We start from the raw sequence: 26,921 nt of genomic DNA, 5'->3' as shown, positions 1-26,921 counted from the left end.
AGGGAATGGACTGAAGATCAGGAGGCAGAGGTTGCACCACAAAGAAAATCATGACCAAGTGCTTTCTGGTGAAGTCCCATGTCCTTAAAAGATGAACCAGTCATACAGTGTAGTTCCTGGTGCCTCACCAGGGGAATGCAGCTACCAGGGACCTACTGAAAAACTGCAGGGACATTTTGCCTGTTGCTCTTGCAAATCCACACTTCAAGCTGGGTTTGGTAAGAGGAGAACAAAATATACGTATCCTGTTGGATTGTAGTCCTCCAGCTTTTCTCTAAGCATTGGTACTCCTTTACCAGAATGCTTAATAGGAAAGTTTTACTCTTAAAGTTACCTGTAGAGAGCAGTTTAATTTTGCTGAGCTTTAGGATGGGAGTGTGAATCAATTTAAACATGTAGAGGGATTTAGTTATATTGGACATGGCCTGCTGTTATGCCTGCAGCCGCCAGCAATTGTTTAATGTACAGAATAAGACAATTATTATGAGCCATAAAGCCTACTCAGTGGAGCTGTAACAATGGCAGCCATTTACAAAGAGGGCTCTTACTTCTCTGTGACATTCTCCGCAGTAATTTAATTTCTCATAACCTGCTCAAGGAAAGACTTAGTTACAAATAACAGGACAAGGTGAGCATTAATCCCCTCCACAAATGTATTAACGTGTCTTCCGCATAACAGTTCAGTGAGTACTAATTCTGTGTGGGGCTGAATGCTGCTACTGAAATTAGTGGGAGAAATAATCTGGCAGATACTCAGCTTTGGTTAATGGACACAGTAGATGTTATATTTCTTAAGAACCCCCTTTCATTTTGTAAATAATTATCACTTTGGGTGATAAGTGGTCAGGGAATGATTAGGAAGTGCTGTTTTTCTGAGTAGTATCCCTTTTGTTCTGCAGACAATACAAAAAGACTGGATGTCTTCTTAAATATAAAATGAATCCTAGACTATAGGGTTGTTACAAAAATAGTGATTTAAATCTCAATCTCCTGGCTGGGAAAATAATAATAATAAAAAAGCCTCCTTTTATCCCTGGCTTGCTATTCCTCTCCTATACCTGTGGTTCTTCAAGATCATCATATTTCCAATCTGTGATACCCAGAGCTGTCTCTGTTCATCGCTTTTGGGAGAAATAAGATGCCTATGAGAAGCTCACTGGCTTTCTCTTCTCTGATGCCAGCTGTCAGCAGGCTTAGTTATTTCTACAATAGACAAAAAAAAAAGAATCCTGTTTCAGATACCTGACACCAAGATTAATATAGCATACGTGAATCTTTCTTCCCGGTAGGCTCTGTAGGCAAACACAGACGTGGCTATGGCTGAGCCGGAGATGGGCATAGCTACAGCATAGCTCAGGCAGGGACCACAGGGCCCCTCTTGAAGGTTTTATGCTTTTGCATAGCTACTTAGAAGTCTTACTGTATAGGTTTTTCATGTTTATTTCATGGGACAAAGATCTAATTTTCTTCCATATACGAGTTTTGCAGAAACATGGCCATGATGGTGTGAAGGAATGTCTGTACATCTCTAGCCCAACATGTCACCTGAAGTAGGATTATCACCAACACCAGATCAGGTGAGCAAGCCTCAGAAATCTTCAAGGCCAGAGATCGCACAGCCTGTCTGGCGACCTGTGGCAGGCTGCACGACCCTGCTGGTGAGGACAAAGGTCAAAACCTTCCAAGCCCAACCACTTGTGCCCCCTGCCCTTTGGTGTATCATCTGACTCTAGCGAGCAGAGCGCGGCCCCGCACCTCTCCTCTGGCCGTCCCCTCAGGGCGGCCGCAGCCAGCCCGGCAGGCGGGCCCGGGGCGGTGAACGCACGGCTTCAGCGGCCATCCCTCTGCAAGCGGAGGCGGAGGCTGGCGCCGGCCATGGCAGGCGGCAGCTCGGCGAGGCGGCTGTGGCAGCTCTGCAACCTGCTCATGGCCGCCTTCTTCGGGCTGGCGGCTGCCGTGCAGGTGAGGGCAGTGGGCAAGGCCCGGGGGCTGCCCTAGACCGCGGTGGGCCCGGGCACTGGTGAGATCTGAGGCAGGCCATGGCCCCCACATTCTGCTCCCCGCCCTGTCCCGCCTGCCGAGCCCGGCCCAGCCCGCACAGAGGTTGCAGAGGTTCAGCGTGCGTTTCCTTGCTGCAGGTGAACGACCCCGACGCCGGGCTCTGGGTGGTGAGTACAGGCTGGAGCGTGGCGCAGGGCAGAAGGTAGGTGCTGTGCTCTGCTGTCTGCTTGGGGTTGAGGCTCTGCCCCTGGCCTGCAGAGCACCAAACCTCAGGTTCTTCCCTGCCTGGGCCCTAGGCCTCCTGACCTTGTCACCACCAGGTCTCCTTCACCACCTGTGCTTGCCTTAGCTCACCTTCTGTCACCACTGACCTCAGCAGGGACCCCTGAGTCTCAGAAGAAACCTAAAGAAAACTGCACCGCTCTGCCCACTCCTGTCATTCTCAGGCATGGGAACAGCCACCAGTGGCCCTGGATCAATGTGAGCAGGGCTTTGAGTTGCAGGGGCCCAGGGAGGTCTCTCTGTACATGTCAGGAGCTGCTGGGTGGGTGGGAATTGTCCCTGTCCTCTCCATGTCCATGCACACCCCCTACATCCCTTGTGCAGTTGAGCCCTGCTCATAGTGGTGGTGTTGGGACGTGGCAGCAGAGGCTGCTTTTGCTCCCACCCAGCACAGGCAGAGGTCACGGTGCAGGAGGATGTTTCTTACATGGACTCTCCCTGGGGACCACACTGCAGTTCAGGGCTGGTGCAGCAGGCTGGTTGGGCAGCAAGAGCTCAGGTAAGCCTGAAGCCCAGGCACAAGGGCTGGTGCTCAGGTGACCGTCTCAGCTGTGCTGTGCAAGGATTGTGGGTGGTAAGGAAGCACTGGCCTGCTGCTACACTCGGAAGAGCACTAGCACTACCAGGGCATGCCAAAGGGACAGAGTTGAATGGCTGTTCTGTGCATCTGGCAAACTGCTGTGGAAAAGAAGTGCTGCTATGGGTGACTGCTTCTGTTTCCTTACCTTCATAAATTTTGCTGTAAAGGATACTTGTGTTTCATTAACAGGTTGTCTACTTGGTGCCGGCTGCCCTTACACTGCTTGTTGGCCTTAACCCTTCAGTCACAGGTATAGTATTGTCGTGTAAAACAGAATCTCTGCTCAAATTTTGCCTCCAGAAAGTTTGTTTTCACTGAGTCACAGATTAAGATCAGGCTGCATGGAAACATGTCCTACTGCCTTTTTTGAGGGCAGAAAGCTCTGGTACCTGCTTCTACAAAAGCTGTCTGCTTTAGTACTTGTAGTTGAACTTGCTGTAAGCAAACCCAGGAGCCCTGCATAAAGGCCTGCTTCTGGGATGATTTTATCACTGCACCCCGGTTTAAGCAGTCATGGAATAAGTGGAGCACATGGAGCACAAGTCTGGGAGCACGTTCTGAACCTGTCTCTGATGTTCACCTTAGCACATAGTCTAATCAACATGGTTTCCCTGTTCTAAAGCTGTGTTTTTGCTTATCTATCTCATATAAAAGAAATTAAGCTCAGTGCAATGCTTTGAAAGAGCTAAAGGTCTTGTTTAGTATCAAGCATTAGCTGTAATACAGCTGCTCCAAAGAGTGCAAGGGCAGTGGTGGAGACACTCTGTCTGTGCTATGACTGACTTTCCAACATTGCATGCTGAAGGCTAACACCATATGATGTGTTGAAATAATTGGTCAGATCAGATTTGGTCCAGGACTCCAGAAAATTCATTTTTCTGTATGTTTTAATCCAGTGGAGATAATTTTAAAATGACTACTCTTGATATACACAAAGTGACTGTGTTTTAGCTGGGTGAATACTTAATCTGGATAAACTAAAACCATACTTATACCAGAAAGGAAAATCCTCAAGAGTACATTGTTGTTGTCACAAACCACACTCTTACACTATCTCACCATTCTGGGTACCTTAGGCACACAAAACAGCAGCATTCATAAAACCAAAACCCATCTGTGATGTTAAATATTTTGGAGGAGGTTTATTTGTGTGGTAGATGTAGCCTCAACATAATGGCATTTGGCTGGTCAAGAGAATCTGCAAGTTAAACTTACAAATTTGTTACTTGCACCATGATCTCTAAGAAATAAAGATTAAAATAGCACAACTGTTGTGTAATTTGACATTTATGTAAATCCAACAAGTGATATTTATCATTCATGTCCATGGAAGACTCTGATTCAGCCTCTGCAGAGATGTAGTAAGTTCAGTTTACTGTAGGATCAGTAATGAAGTTAGGTTATGCCAAGTTCTTGAATTTTTGCAGCCCATCATCTTTAACGCTTTCCTGGAGGGGTCAGTGACTAGGAAAGGCTACTTTTTACTTTGTGGTGTTTGCTGTTGACATTGTTGTGATCAGACGGAGCACTGCCTGTATCATTTGCTCACCTCTCTCCCATGAGCTCTTGAGGATGAACATCGTAAACCAGAAAAATCTGTGGGTCCATTCAGATTTTTCACATCTCTTTTTCTGTCTTTAAAACATCAGTCCCCAGCCCACAAGCAGAGATGTCAGTGTTTGTCATAATCACTGGTGAAAGGTTAGACAGAGGCTTATCAGGGAACGTGAAGGATGGAGCTCCCTGCATTGTGCTGTTAGCTCACTGGTGCTGCTGAGGGTTGGGAATCACTCCCTGGAGCCCTGGATCCTCCGGGAACGTGGTTTGCACTCGAGAAGGGACATTCCTTTTGCTTAACCAAACTTCCGTTTGTAATCTGTCGTGTCATCTTCTGTGCATATTGAGTGCTGGAGTCTGCTTTGTTTGCTAGGGCGATCAATAAACTTTTCTTTGAGGCACTGCTGCCAAGAGGTTGCATTCCTAGGAAAACAAGACCCAAACCCACTAGCATACAATTCCAGCAACACTTTCCCTGGTCATAAAGATGCTGGTATTAATTCTGTCGTCCTGCCTGAGACTTATATGCTTGTTGTAGGCATCTGTTTTTTAGCAGTTGTTTTTCAATCATAGGGTTGTTTTTCAGTTCACTTCATGCTACACTGCAGTTCCTGCCAGCCTATTTTTTTTTTCCTCAGAAAACGTGGTTTGGAGAAGTCTCTGTGACCTTCATTCTGCTGGTTGTATTTTTGGAACCATTGCCTTGGCTTGTTCTTTGTTTGCATACACTCAAGGAAACATTTTACATGAAGAGGAAGGCAGGTAAGTAGTGAGTTTTCCCTGCATGAATTTGGTGCACCAGGCCATCTCCTTCTGGTGGGTCACTTTGATAGGCTCAACTGAGCTGTTGCAATGATGGTGTCAGTCCAGGGGAATCAACCTAAGGAGAAAGGATCACAGAGTTACAAAACAGCAATTTGTTGGACAAAAGAACTGAAAGGTGAATCCTAATTATGCCTGAATCCTACCTGACTGAGATAGCAAGATTTAATTGTGGGGGCAGTTCTGGCTTTCAAAGACACAGCACTGATACTGTGAAATAGCTTTGCATTCTGCTACTGGAACTATAGAAATGATTTTGTGTTAAAAACCTTTGAGGTTTTTGTCATACCATATCCATGCTTATCTGTCACAGGCTGCTGAGTCTTCTGAATTGCTGGGGGTTGAGAGGGAGGGAGGATTTTGCACCTGGATAATCATTTGGTTGTTTGCTGGGTGCTTGCTCAGTGTAGAGGGGAAGAAGTGGCAGGTAGTGCTTGTTTACAGATGAATGCTGGGATGTTGCTTCACTCTATATCAAGGGAAATGTGCTACAGAATGTAAGTTTAGCAGTGGAACAAAAGTGGAAGCAGGAATTTCTGCAGCTGTATAGCTGGATCATGTGTATTTGTAGATTTGAGGTGGGAGACAAAGTTACTTAGTGTAATTAAAACCTTGTAAAATATATTGAACTTCTCCAAAGGGAGACAGCCCGTACTTCATCTATTTTTTTTTTTTGAGGAAAGTTGTATTTTTCACAAACAAGCAGATGTTTGCATTATTTTCTGATCTCTCTTTTTATCTCTTTTTTTTTTTTTTTTTTTTTAGAGAGTTATTTGGTCTGGTGATTATTACAATATGGATGAGTCTTTGTCGCAGTTCAGAAAAGTAAGTTTTTCTTAATCCACTTGAATGTTCATATTTAGTGACTAGCTTCTTGAAAACATGTAAGTGATTTTGGCTGCTTGTTTTTCTATTTCATATTACTGTCTAAACCGTAATCCTGAGCACAGCAGTATTTGGTGCTGTGGCCTGTAGGATCCTGCACAGGATCTGAAGGAGGATGGGGTGGGGGGAGTGGTAGACAAAGCTTAACAAAACATTTTTTCCTGCTGCTTCTACCATAGTGGGCAGGAGACACATTCCGTTTTTTTGGAAAAGGACAGCGTGATCTTTCTGTGGAACAGGCTAGTGAACATGAACTAATGAAACTGCTAATGAAAGCTGCAAAACCATTTCTGCTCCCAGTTTACAGAACTTTCCAGTGAGGGTTTGTGTACTGTGGTCTGCTGCATCCTCCCAGTGCAGGCAGGGATGCAGGCAGAACTTTCCCCTCTGGCCTCTTCAGAGAACTGTGCTACAGCAGTTCTACTAAAGTAATTCCTCTTACCTGGGAGCATGAAAAATTTCAATCTGCCAAACAGTGCTTTGTGCTGGCAATACATACACTGTGCTCTTGGCAGAGTGCTTTTTTTCAGCTGTTTTATATAGCCTGAGAAAGTGTCAGAAAAACTTTCTGCTGTCACATGGTACATCTCCAGTGAAGGGCTCTATGGGACTCTGCTGATCCAACTACAGAAACTACGTTACAGCAGCCAAAGGCTCGGCTCTCTGCTGTCTTTAGCCAACCACAGCAACATGAGTGGTGGCAGTCAGATAGCGCCGTTGCATTTGCTTCATTGTAGGAATCCACTGGGTGGAACTCATCTGACTGCTGCAGTCTTGGTCGCTCTCTTCCCCTTTGTTTCATGGCTGTACATTTATGTGAACAAAGAGATGCGAGAATCTTGGCCAACACACTGTAAAACTGTGATTTAATCAGGTGGGAAAATGTACATAAATATTCTGACCTTAGTGCCTCTGCTTTTTGGTTCTTAATGAAAGGTTAGTATCAGTTTGATAAGATCCAGGAATGCCTTGATGCTTCCAACAGTGTAGCTTAGTGTTTGTCAATAGGCACCAGAAATAAATTGAAGAACATCGTCAAATCCGAGTGGAGAATTTTTCTATGGAAATTATTGTTCAGCCTGCTTCTTCATATGTTTTCAAAGCACTGTTGACCTAATCTGTTAATGTTAATTATTCTAAATATTCTGGCTTCCCTGGTCCACACTCTCCTCCCATGTTGTACCTTGGGAAGGCTACTGTTCAGTAACATAACGGAAAAGTATACCAAGCACTTTGTTTCAATAAATGACTTTTTACAGCTGTAAAACTTCCAACGTATCCACCTGGATAGCCCACTGAGATTCTCTGAAAGATTAAGCAGTCTGTATTTCTGTTCCTATACTAAAATCTTTGGTGTAAAATAAATATATCTAAATCAATGTTTTTATTATCTTTAATTGTAATTACTGTTTTGACAAAGTAGTAAATCCTATTTTTCTAAAGAAAATCCAGTGAAAACTTCTTTATTTTCTGTGAGATGCATGCTCGACTGCCATCAGCAGACATAGTCACTGTCACAACTCGCAGAATTTCTGGTCCTGGAAAGCAGAACCCATGCAGCAACCCAGAGACAGTAACCATGCTCCATCATCACTGATCCTGGAGAAGGAAGCACAGGTGAATATGCTGGACACTCAAGCTGGCAGGGTGTGAGCCAGCATGGGTTCAGTTGCAGTACAGCGCCATACTTTAAGTCATCCCAAGTCAGGGCTTGTTACGTCGATACTGCTGCAGGCTAACATGGCTGAGCACACGTAGATCCCAGCTGGTGTATCTGCAGCATTACATGATGCCATAGTCTTCCCGCTTTAATTTATATTATTTTTATTTTTAAGCTCGGGCCTGTGTTCTGACATAGCACAGACGGTGTCCATTTTTCTCAGGCTTTTCTTTTTTGAAAATTACTTCAGCTTTTTGAAGCAATATTAAGACCTCATTAGGCTACAGGGTGGACTTTTCTACTAAAGACATACAAAAACATTAACGCTTCTATGCAGGTACAATTTTGCATGCTTTAAATCTGACATATATAATATATATAAATTGGAAAAAAAAAACAAACAAAAACAAAAATCAAAACACCAACGAACTAGTGAGTTTTTTTTTTTTTTTCACAGTAAGTAACAATCTGTTCAAGATCGGGTGGTTCAAGTCAACATTCTGCATTCAAGTATATATATTTCAAACACAGTTACTGGCCTTCTCTATTCTCCAAGAAGAAAATAAGTCTGTTTCTTTACAGAAGTATAATTTTTAGAATTAAGGATCAGCTGTGTAGATCTTTCTACAAGCAAAGAACATGCTGGATCCCATACTTTTTAGTCTGACTACTTCCTGAAGAACAATTTGTATATGTATGCTTACCATTTTTAGAAATACATAACTCTGTCTGAAATTCTGCCCCTTCCCTTTAATACCATTTTATCATCATAGACATAAATAGTTCCAAAGGCATTGCTTTCTGGTGGAGTCTCAATAATCCCCTCCAAAGTCAGATGATGAACACCATGTGAGTCTAAACAATAGCCACCATCATGCAGGTGTCCTGCAAGAAAGCAGACGACACATTGATGAGAGTGTATGACTGAAAGCGCATCTTCGTAATTCCAGGCTAAACAAACTTTGTCTGAAGCATCTGGATGAATGGGCAGATGACCTGCAGATGAGAGGGAAAGAAGAGTTACTTAAAGCACATAACAATGGTCAGTGCAGACCCCTCCATCTTTTGGGATTCTCTATAAAAGCTACAGAGTCACTTTGGTTTACAGTCCAGGGAAAATCGGAGAATCTATAGAGCTCTAGTATTTATTTCAAATATTTTTCATTTTCTTCTTTATGGAGCATCTTAATATCAGAATATTAAGTCTCCTCTCAGCAATACTAAGTGATACTGCAAGATCACTTCTGGTTTGTCAATCTAAATTAGTATGTTAAACATACCAAACTCTGCCTCCGGACAAGCTGCTTTCATTGGTGGGAAGTTCAGACTTCTACCTGTACCCAGCAAGCTCACCTGAGTGTGAGACAGGGTAGCTATTCTCCAAGTTTACAGGTTACATACGTACCTATGGTACTATATGTTTTCCTCAGTTAACTTTTTTGCTTATATCCCCCATATCCACCTACCCGTAACTACAACTTTTTCTTGATTTTCATCAGAGAACTTGAGAACTTCATCGAACCAGTCCAGCTGGGTTTGGCTAAATCCTCCATTAAACTCTACAAACTGGGGTTCTTTGAGCCCTGCAATGAAGAAGAATGTTAGGCATATGTGCATACACCTACTGTAACTTCCTTATTTACTTTTAATTATGTAAATCTACTTATGAGAAATGGTTTATTCTTAGAGCTTCCTTTTTGTACATCTCAGATCAGAACTGCAGCCTCTGTGGACAGATGCAAGAAAAGTTACTGTTGGGGTGGGGGTTGGCCATATTGCACGCACAGCATTTCCACTTGTGTCCCTGCATGCTGTCGTGGCTGGGGTGGCTCGACACAGCCGCAGCACCCGCGCTAACAGGTGCCTTCCGTGCTTGTGCCGCAGGACACGCGACCCAACATCAACCCATCTAAAAAGCCTCAGAGCAGCACGAGAGGTCGGGGGAAGCGCCTGCGTAAGCCCAGAGCTCTGCCCGGCTCGCTCCCGGCCGGAGCCCGGGCACAGGCGCCAGCCCCCCGAGCACCGCCCCGGCGTGTGGCGCCCGGCGGGACCTGCCTGCCGGGCTGTTGAGGTTCTCGTTGGGGTTCTTCTCCCTCAGCCGCCGCAAGGACTCCCGGTGACGGGGGCTGACCGGGTCCCTGCCCAGCACGCTCAGGTCGTAGCCGTCGAGCAGGACGAAGCGGAGGCGCGGGGCCGGGCTGAAGTGGTAGGCATGGCAGTCCCCGGGCGGCCCCGCGGGCGGCCCGGCGGCGGGGGCGGCGGCGGGGCGGCTGTTGAGGCCGCTGCTTGCCAGGCGGTTCCGGCAAAAGTTGTAGAGCTCGTGGTTGCCCCAGGCGTGGTGCACCGGCACCGGCAGCCGCCGCAGCGCCGCCAGCACCCGCTCCAGAGCGCCCTCGGCCGCGCCGCGCCGCGCGTTGACGCCGTCGATGCAGTCGCCCAGCTGCAGCACGAAGGCGAGCGGCGGCTGCTCGGCTGCCCACGCCTCCACGGCGGCCCGCAGCAGGCGCAGGCTGTGCCGGTAGTACCGCCGCCGGCGCCCTAAGAAGTCGCAGCCGTCCTCCTCGTCTGCGTACTGGATGTCCGCGACCACCCCGAAGGAGACGCGCGGCGCCGCCTCCATCGCGGCCGCCGGGGCCGGAAGGGGAACGGGAAGGGGAGGGACGGGGCGGGCGGCAGCATGGCGGTGGCGCTGCGCTGCTGGCGGCTCTCGCGGCACTGGCACCTCGCGGCCGGCGCTGGTTTCGCGGCCCTGGCCTGGGGCCGGCCGCTGAGCGGCCGGGCGGTGCCGCTGCCGGCCCGCGGGGCTCTGCCTGTTCCCGTGCCCGTGCCCGGCAGCCGCTCCCTGTCCCGCCTGCCGCCGGGGAGCGGCCAGCGGGCGGCCCCGCAGAGGAGGGTGAGTGGGGGCGCCGCGACCGGCGGGCGGGGTCGCGGGCAGGATCCCCCGGAAGGGCCCCCGCGGCCCCGCTTCTCCCGGCCTCTGTCCCGCGCTCCCTCCGCCGAGCCTCGGGGCCAAGGCACTAAAAAACTTTTTCTTCAGTAGCTGGTGTCCTGGCGGTCGCTGGTGGCCACCTTCATCGTGTGCGGAGGGCTCCTGGTGGCTATGAAAAAGATGAAGAAAACGAAGGAGGAGAGTGAGTATTTGCACAGCCCGGTGGGCAGGGTGGGCACAGCAGGGTGGGCAGTTGGGGCATGCTGTTTCTTGCCTTTTTCCAAATTCCTTCTTGTTTGGGCAAAAAAGCATTCAACTGATTTTACTCATTGCAGTATCCAGCTGTAGTTAAATCTGAAGTACTTCTATACCGTAGGCTCATAGGATGGTTTACGTTGGAAGGGACCTCAAAGATAACCTAGTTCCAACCCCTTTGCCATGGGCAGGGTCTCCATGGGGTTGCTCAGGGCGTCATCCAATGTCGTCTTGAACACCTCCAGGGATGGGGCATCCACAACCTCTCTGGGCAACCTGTGTTCCAGTGCCTCACCACCCTCTGAGCAAAGATTTTTGTCCTAACATTTAATCTAAATCTCCCCTCTTTTAGTTTAAAGCCATTCCCCTCGTCCTGTCAATATCTGGTTGAGCAAAGAGTCACTCTCCATCTTTTTTATAAGCCTCCTTCAAGTACTGGAAAGTTGTGATGAGGTTACCCCGGAGCCTTCTCTTCTGCAGGCTGAACAGCCCCAGCTCTCTCAGACTTTCTTCAAAGAAGTGCTCCAGCCCCTTGATCATCTTTGTGGCCCTCCTCTGGACCCGCTCTAACAGCCCCACATCCTTCTTGTGCTGGGGGCCCCAGATGTGGGTGCAGGCCTCACCAGGGCAGAGCAGAGGGGGACAATCACTTCCCTCCCCTGCTCCCCACTCCTCCGTTGATGCAGCCCGGGATGCAGTTGGCCTTCTGGGCTGCAAACATGCACTGCCAGCTCATGTCAAGCCTTTCATCCACCAGAACCCCCAAGTCCTTCTCTGCAGGGCTGGTCTCAGTCAGTTCTTCTCCCAGTCTGTGCTCATGCCTGGGATTGCCCTGACCCACGTGCAGCTCCTTGCACTTGGACTTGTTGAACCTCATTAGTTTCATGTCTGCCCACTTCTCTGGCCTGTCCAGGTCCCTTTGGATAGCACCCCTTCCTTCTGTTGTATCGACTGCACCACTCAGCTTGGTGTAATCTTCAAACTTGCTGAGGGTGCACTCAATCCCACTGTCTATGTCATTGATGAAGATATTAAACAGTACTGGTCCCAGGACAGACGCTTGAGGAACACCACTCGTCACTGGCCTGGACATAGAAATATTGACCACCACTGTTTGGGTGCGACCTTCAAGCCAACTCCTTATCCACTGAATGGTCCACCCTTCAAATCCATCTCTCTCCAATTTGGAGACCAGGATGTCATGTGGGACCATGTGAAAGGCCTTGCAGAAGTCCAGGTAGATCACATTGATCAGTCGTCCTTTGTCAGCTGATGCAGTCACTCCATTGTAGATAGCCACCAGATTGGTCAGGCACATTTACTCTTGGTGAAGCCATGGTGGCTGTCTCAGACCACCTCTTTGTCTTACATATGCCTCAACATTGCTTCCAGGAGATTTTTTTCCATGATCTTGCCAGGCAGAGGTGAGCTTCACCGGTCTGTAGTTCCTCAGGTCCTCCTTTCTACCCTTTTTAAAAAAGGGAGTGATGTTTCTCTTTTTCCCGTCACCAGGGACTTCATCTGACTGCCAGGACTTTTCAGATAGGTGGTCTCCAACCTGCTCTTTACTTACAGTGGGTGGGACTTTGCTCCCCCAGCCTCCATCTACGGGTTCAGGATAATGAACAACATGGGAAGCCTGACTGACAGTGAAGACTGAGGCAAAGAAGTTGTTGAGTACCTCAGCCTTCTTCATGTCTGTTGTTACCAGTTCACCCTTCTCATCCATGAGAGGGGGTGCACTCTCCTTGGTCTTTCTTTTCTGAGCAATGTACCTATAGTATCCTTTCCTGGTATTCTTTGCATCCCTTGCCAAACTGTTCTCTTTGTTCCTTGGCTTTCCTGATCCCATCTTTGCACATCCAGACCACATCCCTGTACTCTTCCCAGGCCACGTGTCCCTGCTTCCACTGCCTGTGCAATTTCTTCAGTTTTACCAGCAGGTCCTTGCTAAGCCATCCCAGTTGTCTGTCCTCCTTGCCCGCTTTTTTACTCAGGGATGGAGAATTCTTGTGCTCTAAGGTAAACATCCTTAAAGAGTCCCCAGCTCTGCTCAGCTCCTTTGTCCCTAAGGACAGTGTTCCAGGGGATCTCAGCTACTAGGTCTTTAAATAGCTTGAAGTTTGCTCTTTGGAAGTTCGGGGCCCTGACTTTGCTATTTGCCAGGCCCATATTCCTTGAGATTGCAAACTCAACCAGGGCATGGTCACTGCGTCCCAGACAGCCTCCAGTCTTGACCTCTTTAACGAGCTCGTCCATGTTGCTGAGCACCAGGTAAAGTAACGCTTCTCCTCTGGTTGGTTTGTCTAGTACCTGGACCTGGACCTCAATGCACTCCACGAATCTTCTGGACTGTTCACAGCCTGCTGTGTAGTTTTCCCAGAAGACGTCCAGATGGTTGAAGTCCCCCATCAGGATGAGAGCATGCAAGTGCGATGCTTCTTGTCGTTGAAGCAAGCATGCCTCGTCCACAGGCTCCCCTTGATCAGGCGGCCTATGGTAGACCCCAACCACAAGCTGTCCTTTATTGGTGTGGTCCTTAACTCTCACCCATAAGCTGTCCGTGGCTGTTTCTCAAGGCAACTCTTCACAATCAATTCCTTCCCTAGTGTAAAGGGCAACACCCCCTCCCTTCCTTCTCTGTCTATCCCTTCTGAAGACTTTGTAGCCTTCTATTCAAATGTTCCAATTATGTGATCCATCCCACCACGTTTCTGTGAGAGCAATCAGGTCATATTTGTCTAATTGCACCATGGTTTCCAATTCCTCTTGCTTGTTTCCCATGCCGCGTACATTGGTGTAGAGGCATTTCAGCTGAGCAACCAGTCACATTGTGTTTCTAGAGCCCTCCCTGATTGCACTGGGACAATTCACAAGTATTTCCCTGCCGTTGCTTAGAGTGATAGTGTTCTCAGGTATGCTTTCTTCGCTCAGAGCTTCATCCCCCTCTCCCACCACATCTAGTTTAAAGCCCTCCTGATAAGCCCAGCCAGCTTACTGCCCAGAACTCTCTTGCCCCTCCTGGACAGCAGTGCCCCATCTGGCGTCAGCATGCCTGATCCCTCAAAAGCACTGCCATGGTCATAGAATTCAAAACCTTGGGCATGGCACCAGCCTCTCAGCCAAAATGAGAAAAAAATTAAATATTTTAAAATAGAAAATAGAAAAATAGAAAATAGAAAAATTAAAGACTTAAGTATTGAAAAATTCTTATATATGCTTTTGCTATTACTATTTACATTTACTTACACGCTACTGAGAGTAGATACACCATGCATAATACCACACAGGGGAAAGGAGAAACTTGTCTGTTGTCATAGGCACAGATGGGGAGATGGGGTTTCATGGACACCTTAGTTTTTAAGTCCGTGACTTCTGCATGTGTTTCCCTATTCTGCAGTAACTGCTTATGTTTTTATTTTCGCGTTTTTTTCATGTTCATTGAAACTCGGAAATAGCACAACTGCTGGGATATATTCAATTTGTGAAGGATGACAGTTTTTCTATTTCATACCAATTCAGGCCAAGTACCTGTCCATCTCATGTACCTTTGATGATAATATGACAATCAGATGATGATTTTATGAGATTAGAGATTATTACATTTCAAATGAGGTTATCTCTGGCTAAATTTGGTACAGGACATTGTCTAAAATCAGACACACTGCTTGGAAGTCTTGTCTGTGTTGGGCTTGTACACAGACTTCTCACCCGACTCCTGATGGCGTCACAGACTCTCCTGTGGGTGGGGACAGGGTTTGTAGCATGGAAGTTCATGATCTCTTGTTGTTTCCTGTAGAGCTGGAGAAAGAACGAAACCGAGGCATTGGGAAACCGCTGCTGGGAGGGCCCTTCTCACTTGTAAACCATGAGGGACAGCCCAAGACCAACAAGGACTACCTCGGCCAGTGGGTGCTGATCTACTTTGGCTTCACACACTGCCCTGACATCTGCCCTGATGAACTTGAGAAAATGATTGAAGTGGTAGATGAAATTGGTATGGGAATTCAGTTTTCAGAGCAATCTTTTTTATAGGAGGCAAAGGTTTATTGTGGTAAAATGTTGCATGTGGTAATAAGTGATGATCTTCTTTACAGAATGCTAATTAATATTCAGTAGTTGAATTAATTGCTTAATGATATATAAATCAATCTTCCAGCCACTAGAATCTGATGTTTAGGACATGACAGCACTGACCATTCTGGAACAGAGAATTTCTATTTCATAAAATATGACAGTGGCAGGCTACAGTGGAGGAAGGTTGGCAGGGTTGACTAAAACGTAGAAAATATAGAAGAAGGTATGAGTGGAACATGAGGGAAAGATCCTGAATCGTGTCTTCATCTGGCCTCTCGTTCCATCATCACAGGTGTGCTTTCAACCATTGAGCCTTCATATCTGTACTTTGCAGTGGCATTTCCTGCATCAGAGCCAATTTGTCGTTTGTCCTAAGCAGGGCACGCTGTCCAGCTAGGAGTGCTGGAAGTGTAGCTGCACCCAGCACAAGCAGATAATGTTGGTTTTCATGGCATTTGTTTCTTTCAGAGTTTGTATTATATAAATTAAGCTACACAAAATGCCCTTTTTACTTTGCCACTTAGGGGTGGACTTGGGTGGATGTTATGTGACCTTGTTTGAAGGGAGACTAGGAAACGACTTTTCGCTTGCTAAGAAAAAGTGTAATTGTTAATGTTTCTGATTACAGATAGAATTCCATCTTTGCCCAATCTGACCCCACTCTTCATCACCATTGATCCTGAGAGGGACAATGAAGAAGCCATTGCCAGATATGTTAGAGGTACCATTTTTTTTTCCTACATTGATGTCTTATAATATGTAATAAAGAGTACTGAAAAGGAGGATCTTGATAGGATTCTTTTCACTGAAGTTTCTAAACATCTTCTTTTCTTCTTTCACTGTAGAATTTTCTTCGAAGCTGATTGGATTGACTGGTAGCAAAGCACAAATTGACCAAGTGGCCAAAGCTTACCGTGTGTATTACAGTGAAGGTCCCAAAGATGAAGACAACGATTACATAGTGAGTAAATATAGGGTGTTTACCTAATGAACGACTTTGGTTAAGAACAGGATAAAGATTTTAAACAAAAGACAGCTGTTGTAATCTTGCTGAAGCCCTCTGTGACAGAGGCCTATTGCACCTATGTGTTGAGTTTTAGAGGTCTCAGTCAATATAGAGGCTCCCTCTTACAGACTTAGAACCTCACTGAAATATAGTTCTAGAAGCACACGGTCCAATTTCTTCATGCAGAATACCATACAAGCTACCAAGCCTGGTAATGAATTGAACCTTTTTTTTCATCATGTAACATTTTTGTCTAGCTGTTTTCCTATGTGCTCCAAAGTGAAAAGGGAACTGGGGAATTATGGCAATAGGAAGAGGAAGAAATAAGAGGAAAATGAGTAACAATTTACTCCCTGCCAAACTGACACCAAGAAGCAGGGTTTTCCTGGCATGACGCTTGGATGATGCAAAGTCTGCCTGCAGATAATGTGGGAATCTTCCTCCTGTGTCAAATGACCTGGAAGAGAAAGAATGTTAATGCTAAAGTAAGTGGGAGTAAATTGCATAGAGTGATAGTGGGAAAAGGGAAACTGAGGTTTATGTAAGAATAAACTGGGTAGTCAAAGTCTTACTTTCTGGAAGTGAATGGGACTGGTTATAGGGGTTCTGAGCTACTGCCAAGGCCTTCTGCACTTGCCACATCCTGAGCAGACTGGAAGAGTGAAGTAGGTTCAAGTGATGTGACAGGTGAGGATACACATTACATTATCATGTTTCCTTTTTTACAAGAACTGAAGGGCATCAGAGAAAACAAAAAACAGATTCTAAAGGAAAGGTGATGTATTTTGTTGAAATGAGCCGGTGGGAAGTGGATTCCCTTACTGCAGATGCAACTGGTAGAAGTTTACATGAGCCCACATGGAGACTTGATTATTTTTTTGGAAAAAAAAATAAGAAATGGATGTAATTTATGCTTCGCTGAGGAGGCTTGTGAGCTAGAAATGTTTGGAAACTGGCAGATAATATGGGGAAATAGCATTTTTTTTTGTCTGTGCTGGTTTTTTACTCTTCTTTAAAACAACCATTTTTTGCCAGTATTTGAGGTAGGATGCTAAGGCAGATTGTTTTGGGTCTGATCCAGTAATCCCATTCTTACTCTGGTTTAAAACTACCTGACTGCAGCAAACAAATTATGCATGTAGACAAAAAAATGATGGAACAAAAAAAAGTGATACATAGAAAGAAAAAGTAAAAGCAACACATGACCTCAGTAAAGAGAAAAGAGTCACAGTGGTAATAGGCACCGATCTGGGTTACTAAAAAGGGTGTAAAGTGGGACATTAAGAACTGGCTTTCACTTATGGGCAGCTCAAAAGCTGCAGAAGTCTGTGTCTTAAGATACTATATTTGTATGGAAGGAGGAACTCAGTGGGGAAATTTAACACCACTTTTAATCAATCTACTGTCTGCCTGAAGATACTGCCTAAAACAGTCTTATAAAACATGGTTGGTGGGGATACAAGAATGCATTATAGAAGAAGGATTGGCAAAAGATGTGGACTTAGAAGAGGGAAAGAATCTGTAGAATCTGACATTAAATGAGTAAATAGAATTTATGAAAAGTTGGAAAGAAGCCACAAAAGCTGAAGGAGGGCTGCTGTTTATGAATTAAACCACATATAAATTCTCACAAACCACACCTGGTCTTCAGCATGATCCTAGTGGGGAAGTATAGGAATCTCACCAAAGAAAATAACTACGTTAGATGAGAGCAGCTTCAAGGGAAGCTGGAGGGGGAAACAAAAGAGGAGGATGTGACTAGAGATATAATAAATTATGAAGAAGTTTTCATGGTCCAGAGGGAACAGAGCTATGCTGTGCTATGGTTGTGCTAAGTACCTGGGAGCCTTGTGAGTGTGCAAATAGCAGAAGAGGACATTGAGGAAGAAAGGCCCATGAATCAGGAGCAGGAGAGCAGCCTAAGAGCTTGAGTCAGGTGTGGTGCCAGAGGAATGGTATGCACGTGTCTCTACAGGTTTTGTCATAAGCTTCTGCTTTTGATAGCCAGTGAGCTCTCTGTATTCAGTGCAGGAAGGCCAGAGGATGCAGGTCTCTCAGAAACAAACTGGAAAGAGGATAACAGTAATAGCAGATCTGGGAGGGAGAACTTGAGTCTGTTTTTGAGTCTATCTGTGACTTATCCAGGTAATTGTTACTCTGTAATTTATTTCCTTAAAGATGGATTTTTTTTCTACATTCTGTCTTGCAAGGACTGGTCTTGCCAGTCAGTGACTAAGACTGATACTTGTGTAGGAGTGAGCGCTGTGTCCTCCACATACTGCTAGGAGGTGGGGAAGAGGTCCAGTGCAACCAATTATTCTCTGCTTGTTTTGACTTGAGAAGAACATTGAGATGAATATTTAAGAAGTATGTTTTCTAAATATCTATTTGCATTGTTCAAGTATTATTTGAATATTACTAGTTCTTATGTAATAATTTCAATTTTCTAAGTTTTAATGCCAGTGTATCTAATCTTGTTTTTTATTCAGTTGTTTAGAAGATTGCAATTAAAATCAGATGATGACCTCATGTGCATCCATACTGTGGTAATGGGGCAGGCTTCAGGCAGAGCTTGGAAAAATAGTGATATTTTGTACATGAATAGCGTGCCCTCCTGACTGTATTTAATCTTCCAAAGGCCAGGGATTTCAGATGCTCTGAGCAGGCTACCTGTATTTTTTTTTTGTTAGTTTCCAGTTGAAGGGCTATAGGATCTGAATTATGATCCAGATCCTTTTTAAAAGGTCCTGGTGCTTAATAAATACCTTGAATATTTGATAGTCTAAAGCAATATATTTCAATTACACATGTCAATAAAACTTTAAGAACCATTACTTTGATGACAGAAATGCTATCAAATTTAACATGTCCTTTTAGCTTCTTATGCTGGAAATACCCACAGAATTTCTTGATTTCAAACACAGACATGCTCTTAGTACATGAGTATCTCTCATATATAGTGAGATATACTCATGTGAGTATATAGTGAGTATATTTCATATATTAAGTACTCACTGGCGCAATCACAGATACATGGCCTCTATTTTCAGTATATTGTCTTTACTCAAAAAGATGCTGTCATAGGTGCAGACCATATTTTCAGTGGTGTATTTAAGGTACTTAAAACGGAACTACTTTTTATATAAATCAAATTAGAATACCTGAAGCATTCAAACAACAGTTTCAAATTCTTTCCCGCTATCTCTGCTCAGACTCCTTGTGATGTTTGCAGTTACCATCACATGGAGACAGTAGAGGGAGCCCCCTATCAGCTCATGGTATTTATCTGTGTATCAGCTCCACTGTCCGTAACTCCTGTATCCCGGTGATGCTCTCGGTCCTTTTGTTTACACTGACAGTGAATTTGCTTGAATGAAGCATCTCCATTTATACTGGATTTACATGATACGAGCAGTAGGAAGCCTGAATTGTGGGGGTTGTGGAGCATTAGGAGAAGTAGAAGGAAACTGGGAAAAGTGAGGGGGCAAGACCAGTAGACTGAAACTTCCTCATGTTTTCCCTAGCCCTGTGTGTGCTGAAGGAGGGGTGCCTGCAGCTTAGGGAAGATTTTCCTGTATACAGTATTCTTTCATGCATCCTGAGTATGCAACTAGTTTTCTCTATTTATTTTGTTAGGTAGAACAACAAAAGGTGACCAAAGTGATGCTAAAGTTTTATTTATCTTACTTTAGCTTGCTGGCAAGAAGTCTCATCAGACAGCTAATTGAAAGGCTGAATGGGATACTGTTACTGCTGACTTTGAGAGAAGTGCAGGATCTTTTTTTACTAAACAGCTATGTGCTTTCTTGCAGGTGGATCACACAATAATAATGTATCTCCTTGGGCCGGATGGTGACTTTGTGGACTATTATGGACAGAATAAGAGGAGTGCTGAGATTTCTGCTTCTATTGCTGCACACATGAGAAAATACAGATCGTAAAACACAAAGTCTTCAAAGATTGATGGTGACATCAGCTGTAGATTTGGCTTGAATTGGGCACTGTATTCAGTGTTCACTCAGAATTATACAAGTATAATGTTCTCTCACCACATGCTTCCTTTCTTCCAAATTAGAAAGACAACAGCACTCCTGCAAAATACCATTATCAAAAATCTGTATACAGCCTCCCCCATGGATATTATCTGCAGGGAGATCTGGGCTACAGAATGAAATTCAGGACTTCTTGGAAACAATCTTGGGAGCAAAAGAGAAAACATTTCATTTTTGAAGAACACCTGTATCGCTTGTAGAATTAGTTGGTATCTCTTGGCCAGACATCAGCAAAGGATGGTTACTTGATGAAAAGCCATGTGGGTCATTGCAACCTCAGAGGACCTTTGCCTTTTTTCCTGCAGTGTTTTGTTTTCTGGGAGACATACTTACAATATTGTAAAGAGAGAGTTCTTTATATAGGCTGAGAAGATTAAGAGAGTTGAAAGCATCAGCAGCTTCCATGTATGGGATCAGCCTTGTAATGTGCCCTATCGTCCGTCCTCATTTGAATGCAGAAAGGAAATGATTTTTTTTTTTCTTGGTGTTTTCTCCAAGCAAACACTGATAACTTCTACGGAAATGAATAATGGGTTGCAAATAGATTTTTTCTCTTGATCTAAATAATTTTATGCATAGTCAGCCTGATTGAAATGAGGAGGATGACGGGCATCTGTCTCCATCCATAGGCCCATCAACCAGATACATTTTATGCAGTGCATCATTTGAAAATAAAGATTGCTTTATAGAATTATCATGTTCTAAGCTTTGCAGGAATCACCTTCCAATAGAGGAAAGAGTGACTGTAGTGTGTGTCTGGTATTCTTCTGCACACAGGGACAACATTAGAAGAGACCCCAGCCTGCATCACCTGTGTTTTAGTGCTAGAGGGGTTTATGCAAAAAAGGGTCTCATTTCCAGAATGATTGTGAGGCATCTGTTTTCTTTTCTTTTTCCTTGTTTAATGATATTCCATTATCAGTCAAATCAGACTTCTGAATACTGGTCAAACCTCATATACTTAATGTGTTTTATCTCTTTTCCGAAAGTAGTGTTGATCTATAGTGGTACAACTCATTTCGTAAGTTAGATGTGCTTGTTTTTGAGCTAGCTCAACACCAGAGAATGGTCCACAGGACACAAAAGAAAAAAGTTCTCAGTGCAAGTGACAGTTACAGCTGCACACAAGTGCTACTGCTGGTATCATTGGCATTCTTCTGAGGGTGAGGTGTGGAAGAGAAAATTGCTGTGCAGAGGCAAGGTGCAATTTCTATGGTAAATTTCCATCTTTCCAAAATCCTGAAAAACGGTAAACTTATGAGGTCTAGAGCAGTTATAAAGTACTATAGTCTAGGGCAGCTACCCTATATTATGGTGAGTTCCTGAGGGTAACGTGAAGACTTACAATCAAATATGTTTGAAACTGCACTCTTATAAACTCCGCTAAGGCAGGAAGATTGCTGAAGACTCAAGATGCATTTTGTTTTATTTTTTTTTGCCTCTCAGATACAGGATATATTTAGGGGGGCTTGTTTTCTGTTTTAAAGGCTCACCAAGAACTTTTGTGTATTGGTTTACAGTGGGAAAATTTAGTGTCTTAATAGTATTTAACTCCCTTTTTGCCCTGGGAAGAGTTCAGCAGAGGGCCACAAAGGTGATACAGGGCCTGGAGCATCTTCCCTATGAGGAAAGGCTGAAAGACCTGGGTCTGTTCAGCCTGGAGAAGAGAAGACTGAGATGGGATATTATAGATGTTTACAAATATCTTAAGTGTGGGAGACAGAGGGATGTGGCCAGCCTGTTTTCAGTGGTTTGTGGGGACAGGACAAGGGGCAATGGCCACAAGATGGAGCACAGGAAGTTCCACACCAACATGCGAAAGAACTTCTTCACAGTGAGGGTGACGGAACACTGGAACAAGCTGCCCAGGGAGGTTGTGGGGTCTCCTTCTCTGGAGATATTCAAGGCCCATCTGGACACCTACCGTGGCAGCCTAGGGAACCTGCTTTGGCAGGGGGGTTGGACCTCATGATCTCTTGAGGTCCCTTCCAACCCCTACAATTCTGTGATTTTGCTGTTGAGTTTGTTGTTCTTGTGCTGGCTGTTTTGATGGCAGTTAGCAAGATGGGTAGCTTCCAAAGGAAATTTCACATGCTAAGTCATGTTTCAGTTAGAGGCCATGTCAAATCCAAGGTGTTATCAATAATATTAGTGTCTGTGATGAGTGGCACTGGCAATAATAATTTTGTTTTCATAGAGTGGCTGCAAGCATCAGCATTGTTTCTAAAGAGTCTTACCTCACCTTTTATTTTTTCCAACAATCCTGGAGGTAATTTATGTTCAAAAACTTTCCTTGTAATAATTATTTTGGCACCTTCTAGCTCTGCATTCCTTTGTCCTTGTGGCTGTGCACAAGTTTGTCTTGAAGTTCACCTGCTGGTGATAGTCCTGCCTTAAGTGGAAAGCTGGACTGGAGACCTTTGGAGTTCCCTTCCAGCCAGCTCTTCTGCGTTTCTGTGAAATTAGCCTTGATGAGACCAGGAACTGCACTCAGTGCTCTGAGCCTCACTGCTCCAGAAGAGCACATGTTCATTTGAACTACAGCCTCAGCTGTTTATGTATACAGAAGAATTTACAATAGTGTATTCTGGTCACAATTGACCTGCTTTTTTTCTTCTTCTTTTTTTTTTTTTTTTTTTTTTTTTTAATCATGACCTTTACCAGGGAAAACCACCTCCTTTTTGAACTTCTGATGCACTTGTTTTAATCATGATTATGCCATAGAATACAGCATATTAAGGTGGTAAATTATATTTATCTGCTCTTGTGAGAAAAGCAACCTGGAAATATCACTCACCTTATGGGTCTCAGTGACCCAAATGTCTGGCCACGCTATAAGCACTCTGTCTCTAGTAGGCGAGTTGTGCATATTAACTAACAAAAACCAGCAGTGAGTAGTACAAGCAGAGACGGTATTTTGAAGCACAGACCTGTTGAGCTCTTTGAATCTTCTCCCTCATGCTGTTAGTCCCCACGGTCTTAGATGATCGGAGAGGGTATTTAGCCTGCCTCTTAGAAGCCTGCTTGTGTTTCTCTTGATTACAGCCAAGTGCTCAAGGTATCCCATGGAGGAAAACTTAATTACTATAATTTGAATCTTTACAGACTGAAAAGGTTCATAATACACATTTTCCAGCCACATCTGTCATCTGATAGGAATGGGGGAGACATCATTTCAAGCTAAAAATGCAGCAGGTTGATTGTGGAGCTTAGGGGGATAGAGCATGTGTTTATAAACCCCCGTTCTACTTAATTGACCACTAAGGAGTAGAGTAGTTCCTATTTGCTGTGTGTGGTAGCCTACAGGAATACAGCCTGGTCAGCTCTCTGGCAGTGCGTGGGCGTCTCCATCAGCAGTAGCCACTGAAATGCCAGAGTGACATGTAGGGTTTCTTCCTGCCATGCTGGTGCACAGTGTCCTGGAACAGCCTCCCTTTGCGCTCAGGATCTCTCATCACCTTCTGTTTTTCACAGGGGAGTACATGTGAAAAATGTGGCAGTTTCCTTGAATCTTCCCCTGGAGCACTTTGTGCTGATAATACTTGGCATATAATGGAAGCTGATCTAAAAGTAATGTTTTTGCAAAAATGGCATGAATGGGGCTAGGTATGTGGATTGCTTGGCACAGTGATCATCAATTGATTCTGGTCAGTTGTTAACCAAAGTCAGGAAAAAAATGTTGAAAAAATTGTTTCAATTCCTGAAAGATTGCTGGTAAATTGCTGTGAAATGGCTACTGCTTACTTGAACATCTTTGCAACAAAAACTGTCTCTGTATTGAGATAATCTGTATTATAAGATACCTGGTTTTTAGACAAAACTGTTATTTGTTGGTAATGCTTTCAAGACTGTATTCTTTTTGACCACTGCTGATTTATTTATAGCTATGGAGTCTCCTGGGCCAAGCCCCTACCCTATCTCTTGTTATTTTGTTGCTGCACTTCTCTACACAGACAGCATCCTTTGTCTCCACTTCTCAAGGTCTTTGCCAACATATCAGGCCTTTATTTCTTTATATTACATCAGTATGTATGTCATAAATACCTTACTATGCACGGAATAACTACCTGTTACTACAGTCTGTGTAAAACCAGGGTTGTATCAAGCAACAATGAGCAAAAATAAAACAAATTAGCCAGAACCCCCTGCTATCACACCTAGGCTGAGCTAAAGCTGCCAGGCTGTGGGTCAAAGTTCAAATGAGGCAAGCTTGCCAGGCCTCTGTCCTGAGTCTTTGCAAACTCAATACAAAGCTTGTGGGCTACAGGGCAACAAGGATCTCTCTGTCTACATTTATTACCCTGAAGCTAATTTGCAGCTGATTCCTAGTACAGAAATGTAAATTTATGTCTTCTCCCAGAAGTTTTGGCATTAGCACCATGTCCTTTAACTTGCTTCATGCACCCTGAAAGGCAGAGCCAGCTAACTAACAGTAGGTTGTGGCAGACTGGGGATCCTGTGGGAAGTGCACAGAAAGACAGGACGGAGAGGCAGGCCTGTGTGCATGTCACTGCACTGCTGCACACCAGCAGGAGCTGATGTCCTGATTCTTTCTGCCTCTTGAATTGATCCTGCCCATCATTTTCCCTCATTTTTTCACTGGATCCACAGCGTTTGTCAAGAGGGAAACTTTCAGAACTCTTTTTTTTTAAACTAATATGATGCTCAGTCAACTGTTAGACTTTCACTGTCCTGCATTGGTGACAGCAGGGTCCTCCATGGGGCCTTGAAGGACTTTCAGAGGTGGCTTTGCCTGCTACGTGTGGGTTGGAGAAGCCTGTTTTCCCAGGCCTGGGCAGCCCAGCTGCAGTTTCTGTCCCTTAGAGTTTTGTTTTTTTCTCAGTACTTCTCAGTCTTTCACTTCTACAAGGAACATCGGTGTTTCAATGGCAGAACAAATTCTTGCTGGCACCCCTTCCATTTTGCAAAAAGGGCTGAACATAACATGGAGCCAAAGGCAGCAGGAGGGAGTCCTTTCCTCTGCGCACTAGGAGTTACCCTGTGTAGTTGAGAGATACAACTCCAAGCTCTAGGTAGTGGAGTGGAAAATAAGGTTGTTTTCTGTTCTGAGAGCTTCTCTGAAACCACAAAAATGGTGCACTACCATAAAAGTCCTTCCAGACAAAGAAATGAGAACTAGAAAGAGTTGAAGGTGAGCGCTGCTGCCTTGCAGGCAGGGTCTGTCTGGGCAGGCACCAATCCTGTGGGATGCAGTTTTTGAGTGCTTGCTCTCCCAAGCCTTGTCCTGGAGCACAGCTCTGTTCCCCGCATGCTTTAGGGAAACGAGGGCTGTCCTGGGTGCTCACAAGGAGGAGGCTGAGCTGTTCAAGGAGCAGGTAGGTTACAGGCTCAGTCAGAGAAAGACAAAGCTGCACTATCAGGAGCAGAAGTATTGAGCAAAACTATTTGACCAGAAGAGATCACTGAAGGTGTGAACTCTTGGTACCACTGGGAGGAGAGGTGGTGTTATAGAGCTTTAGATAGCAGAAGCAGGTGTACCTAGGCTGCTTGCTGGAGCAGTACCCTAGTGAGGATGGGAAGCTCTCAAGTTGGAGTGATCTCTTCCCAGTTTCATCCTTCTAAGCTGGATGCTCCTGTGCATGTCCTTGTATAGCACCCACCACAGCGGGCTCTGGATCCACACTTGGGCTAAGGTGTGGCCCTTACCCTGCTGGCCTGAGCTCCAAGGGAGGTGTCCAAGCATCTGAACATGAGTGCCTACAGACAGTAGCTGCAGAAGATACAGTGAAGGAAAGGGAATATGCCTTGCGACTTGGAGACCCTTTCTCAGTGTATGTCCAGTACTACATCTATATGAGATATGGTACAAACTCCTTTACCACGAGCTCATCATACCCAAATGCCCATTAGCCTGGAACACAGTGCCTGTTCTGGAAAGGGGGAACTCAGATGTGGCAGAGGAAAGATGAGGATGTGACTTCTTGCTTGTGGCTGCTCTGAACACTGGGCTGAAGAGCAAGGGTCCTTTTTGTGGGTCTCTCCTCTGGGTTATCACCAGGACTATAGGTTTCGCTTGGCAACTGAATTTGTTGGAGCTTGGTGCTGTGAAGGTGAGTTTCTCACCTCAGGCAAATAGGGAGCCTGGGGTGCCTCATGGATGGACAGACATTGGTAGAGTACAAGCCTCACAGAGACCAAACTGTGAGCTTTATTCTGTGTGTGCCCACATTACACCCAGCCCCAGCCTGCTCATCCTTTAAAATGTCAGTGGAAAAATCACATCTATTCAGAGCAGTTGGCATCCGTAATGCCAGAGCTGATACCACCCCTGGTGGAGGCTGATGACAAGATGTCTGAGGAATGAGAGGAGGCTCTCTTTGTCTGCTCAAGCCTAGGTGTGTTCCTAGCTGCATGCAGAGCCCATGGAGGAGCTGAGCTAAGGAGTGTTCCTTCAGCCACCTAAGTGAAGCTGGCTGTTTTTTTGATGTTTGTACTGCCAGCACACTGCAGCATACTGCCATGTCTGTTAGGGCATAGCCAGGTTTTGAAGAGCTACAGAGACTGTGGCTTTAAAAGTCAGCAATGTCTGATGTTAGATTGTAGTCTGGGTTATGGGATGTCTTTTATGGAAAGGAACACTGGGAGGTCTCTAGTCTGACCAAAGCAGGTCAGAGCAGTCTGACCTGCTCAAAGCAGGAGCAGCTGTGCGTTAAGTCCAGGTTACTCAGTATTTTAAACAGCTGGGTCTTGAAAAACTCTAAGGGTGGAGACCATGCAACCTCTCTGGATGCATAGAAAAGAAAAGAAAAAAGAAAAGAAAAGAAAAGAAAAGAAAAGAAAAGAAAAGAAAAGAA

At 45.0% G+C, this 26,921-nt stretch overlaps 3 protein-coding genes across 12 annotated transcripts; 2 read left to right on the top strand and 1 right to left on the bottom strand.

The window, feature by feature from the left end:
- On the top strand, nucleotides 1-9,702 carry TMEM220 (transmembrane protein 220). Of its 10 annotated transcripts, none has more exons than XR_004755224.1 (9): nucleotides 1,759-1,962; nucleotides 2,139-2,203; nucleotides 2,713-2,782; nucleotides 3,053-3,113; nucleotides 5,059-5,182; nucleotides 6,008-6,067; nucleotides 6,865-7,001; nucleotides 7,655-7,744; nucleotides 9,287-9,702. XR_004755224.1 is itself a non-coding variant. In XM_035342693.1 (8 exons), the coding sequence occupies exons 1-7, from the start codon at nucleotides 1,876-1,878 to the stop codon at nucleotides 7,722-7,724; spliced, it is 537 nt and encodes a 178-aa protein (XP_035198584.1). In that variant the 5' UTR covers nucleotides 1,743-1,875; the 3' UTR covers nucleotides 7,725-7,744; nucleotides 9,287-9,702. The 10 variants fall into 10 exon arrangements, 8 of the variants coding, with proteins under 8 accessions (XP_035198587.1, XP_035198584.1, XP_035198585.1 ...); XR_004755223.1 differs by having other exon boundaries at nucleotides 1,760-1,962; nucleotides 7,546-7,744; XM_035342693.1 differs by lacking the exon at nucleotides 6,865-7,001 and having other exon boundaries at nucleotides 1,743-1,962.
- On the bottom strand, nucleotides 7,503-10,428 carry ADPRM (ADP-ribose/CDP-alcohol diphosphatase, manganese dependent). Its single transcript, XM_035342686.1, has 4 exons — nucleotides 9,843-10,428; nucleotides 9,254-9,370; nucleotides 8,492-8,783; nucleotides 7,503-7,726 (listed from the first exon to the last, which is right to left on the bottom strand). Exons 1-3 carry the CDS (start codon nucleotides 10,405-10,407, stop codon nucleotides 8,497-8,499), a joined length of 969 nt encoding a protein of 322 aa, XP_035198577.1. The 5' UTR covers nucleotides 10,408-10,428; the 3' UTR covers nucleotides 7,503-7,726; nucleotides 8,492-8,496.
- Nucleotides 10,336-21,566, top strand: LOC118175985 (protein SCO1 homolog, mitochondrial). Its single transcript, XM_035342697.1, has 6 exons — nucleotides 10,336-10,680; nucleotides 10,828-10,918; nucleotides 14,771-14,968; nucleotides 15,677-15,769; nucleotides 15,894-16,009; nucleotides 19,867-21,566. Exons 1-6 carry the CDS (start codon nucleotides 10,465-10,467, stop codon nucleotides 19,993-19,995), a joined length of 843 nt encoding a protein of 280 aa, XP_035198588.1. The 5' UTR covers nucleotides 10,336-10,464; the 3' UTR covers nucleotides 19,996-21,566.
- The last annotated feature ends 5,355 nt before the right edge of the window (nucleotides 21,567-26,921 follow it).

The sequence above is a fragment of the Oxyura jamaicensis genome, chromosome 18 (assembly GCF_011077185.1).
Source record: "Oxyura jamaicensis isolate SHBP4307 breed ruddy duck chromosome 18, BPBGC_Ojam_1.0, whole genome shotgun sequence".
NCBI classification, from domain to species: domain Eukaryota; kingdom Metazoa; phylum Chordata; class Aves; order Anseriformes; family Anatidae; genus Oxyura; species Oxyura jamaicensis.
This window is presented reverse-complemented; position numbering and strand designations above follow the sequence as displayed.

What these genes read in the sequence shown, in the direction of transcription:
- LOC118175985 (XM_035342697.1), top strand. Translation starts at nt 10,465, where the DNA reads ATGGCGGTGGCGCTGCGCTGCTGGCGGCTCTCGCGGCACTGGCACCTC. An exon ending in GGGCGGCCCCGCAGAGGAGG is followed by an intron (nt 10,681 to 10,827) that starts GTGAGTGGGGGC and finishes TTTCTTCAGTAG; the next exon opens with CTGGTGTCCTGGCGGTCGCT. An exon ending in GAAGAAAACGAAGGAGGAGA is followed by an intron (nt 10,919 to 14,770) that starts GTGAGTATTTGC and finishes TGTTTCCTGTAG; the next exon opens with AGCTGGAGAAAGAACGAAAC.
- ADPRM (XM_035342686.1), bottom strand. Translation starts at nt 10,407, where the DNA reads ATGGAGGCGGCGCCGCGCGTCTCCTTCGGGGTGGTCGCGGACATCCAG. An exon ending in GAACCTCAACAGCCCGGCAG is followed by an intron (nt 9,371 to 9,842) that starts GCAGGTCCCGCC and finishes TCTTCATTGCAG; the next exon opens with GGCTCAAAGAACCCCAGTTT. An exon ending in AGAAAAAGTTGTAGTTACGG is followed by an intron (nt 8,784 to 9,253) that starts GTAGGTGGATAT and finishes TCTCATCTGCAG; the next exon opens with GTCATCTGCCCATTCATCCA.
- TMEM220 (XM_035342689.1), top strand. Translation starts at nt 1,876, where the DNA reads ATGGCAGGCGGCAGCTCGGCGAGGCGGCTGTGGCAGCTCTGCAACCTG. An exon ending in GGCTGGCGGCTGCCGTGCAG is followed by an intron (nt 1,963 to 2,138) that starts GTGAGGGCAGTG and finishes TCCTTGCTGCAG; the next exon opens with GTGAACGACCCCGACGCCGG. An exon ending in AGCGTGGCGCAGGGCAGAAG is followed by an intron (nt 2,204 to 2,712) that starts GTAGGTGCTGTG and finishes TGTTTCTTACAT; the next exon opens with GGACTCTCCCTGGGGACCAC.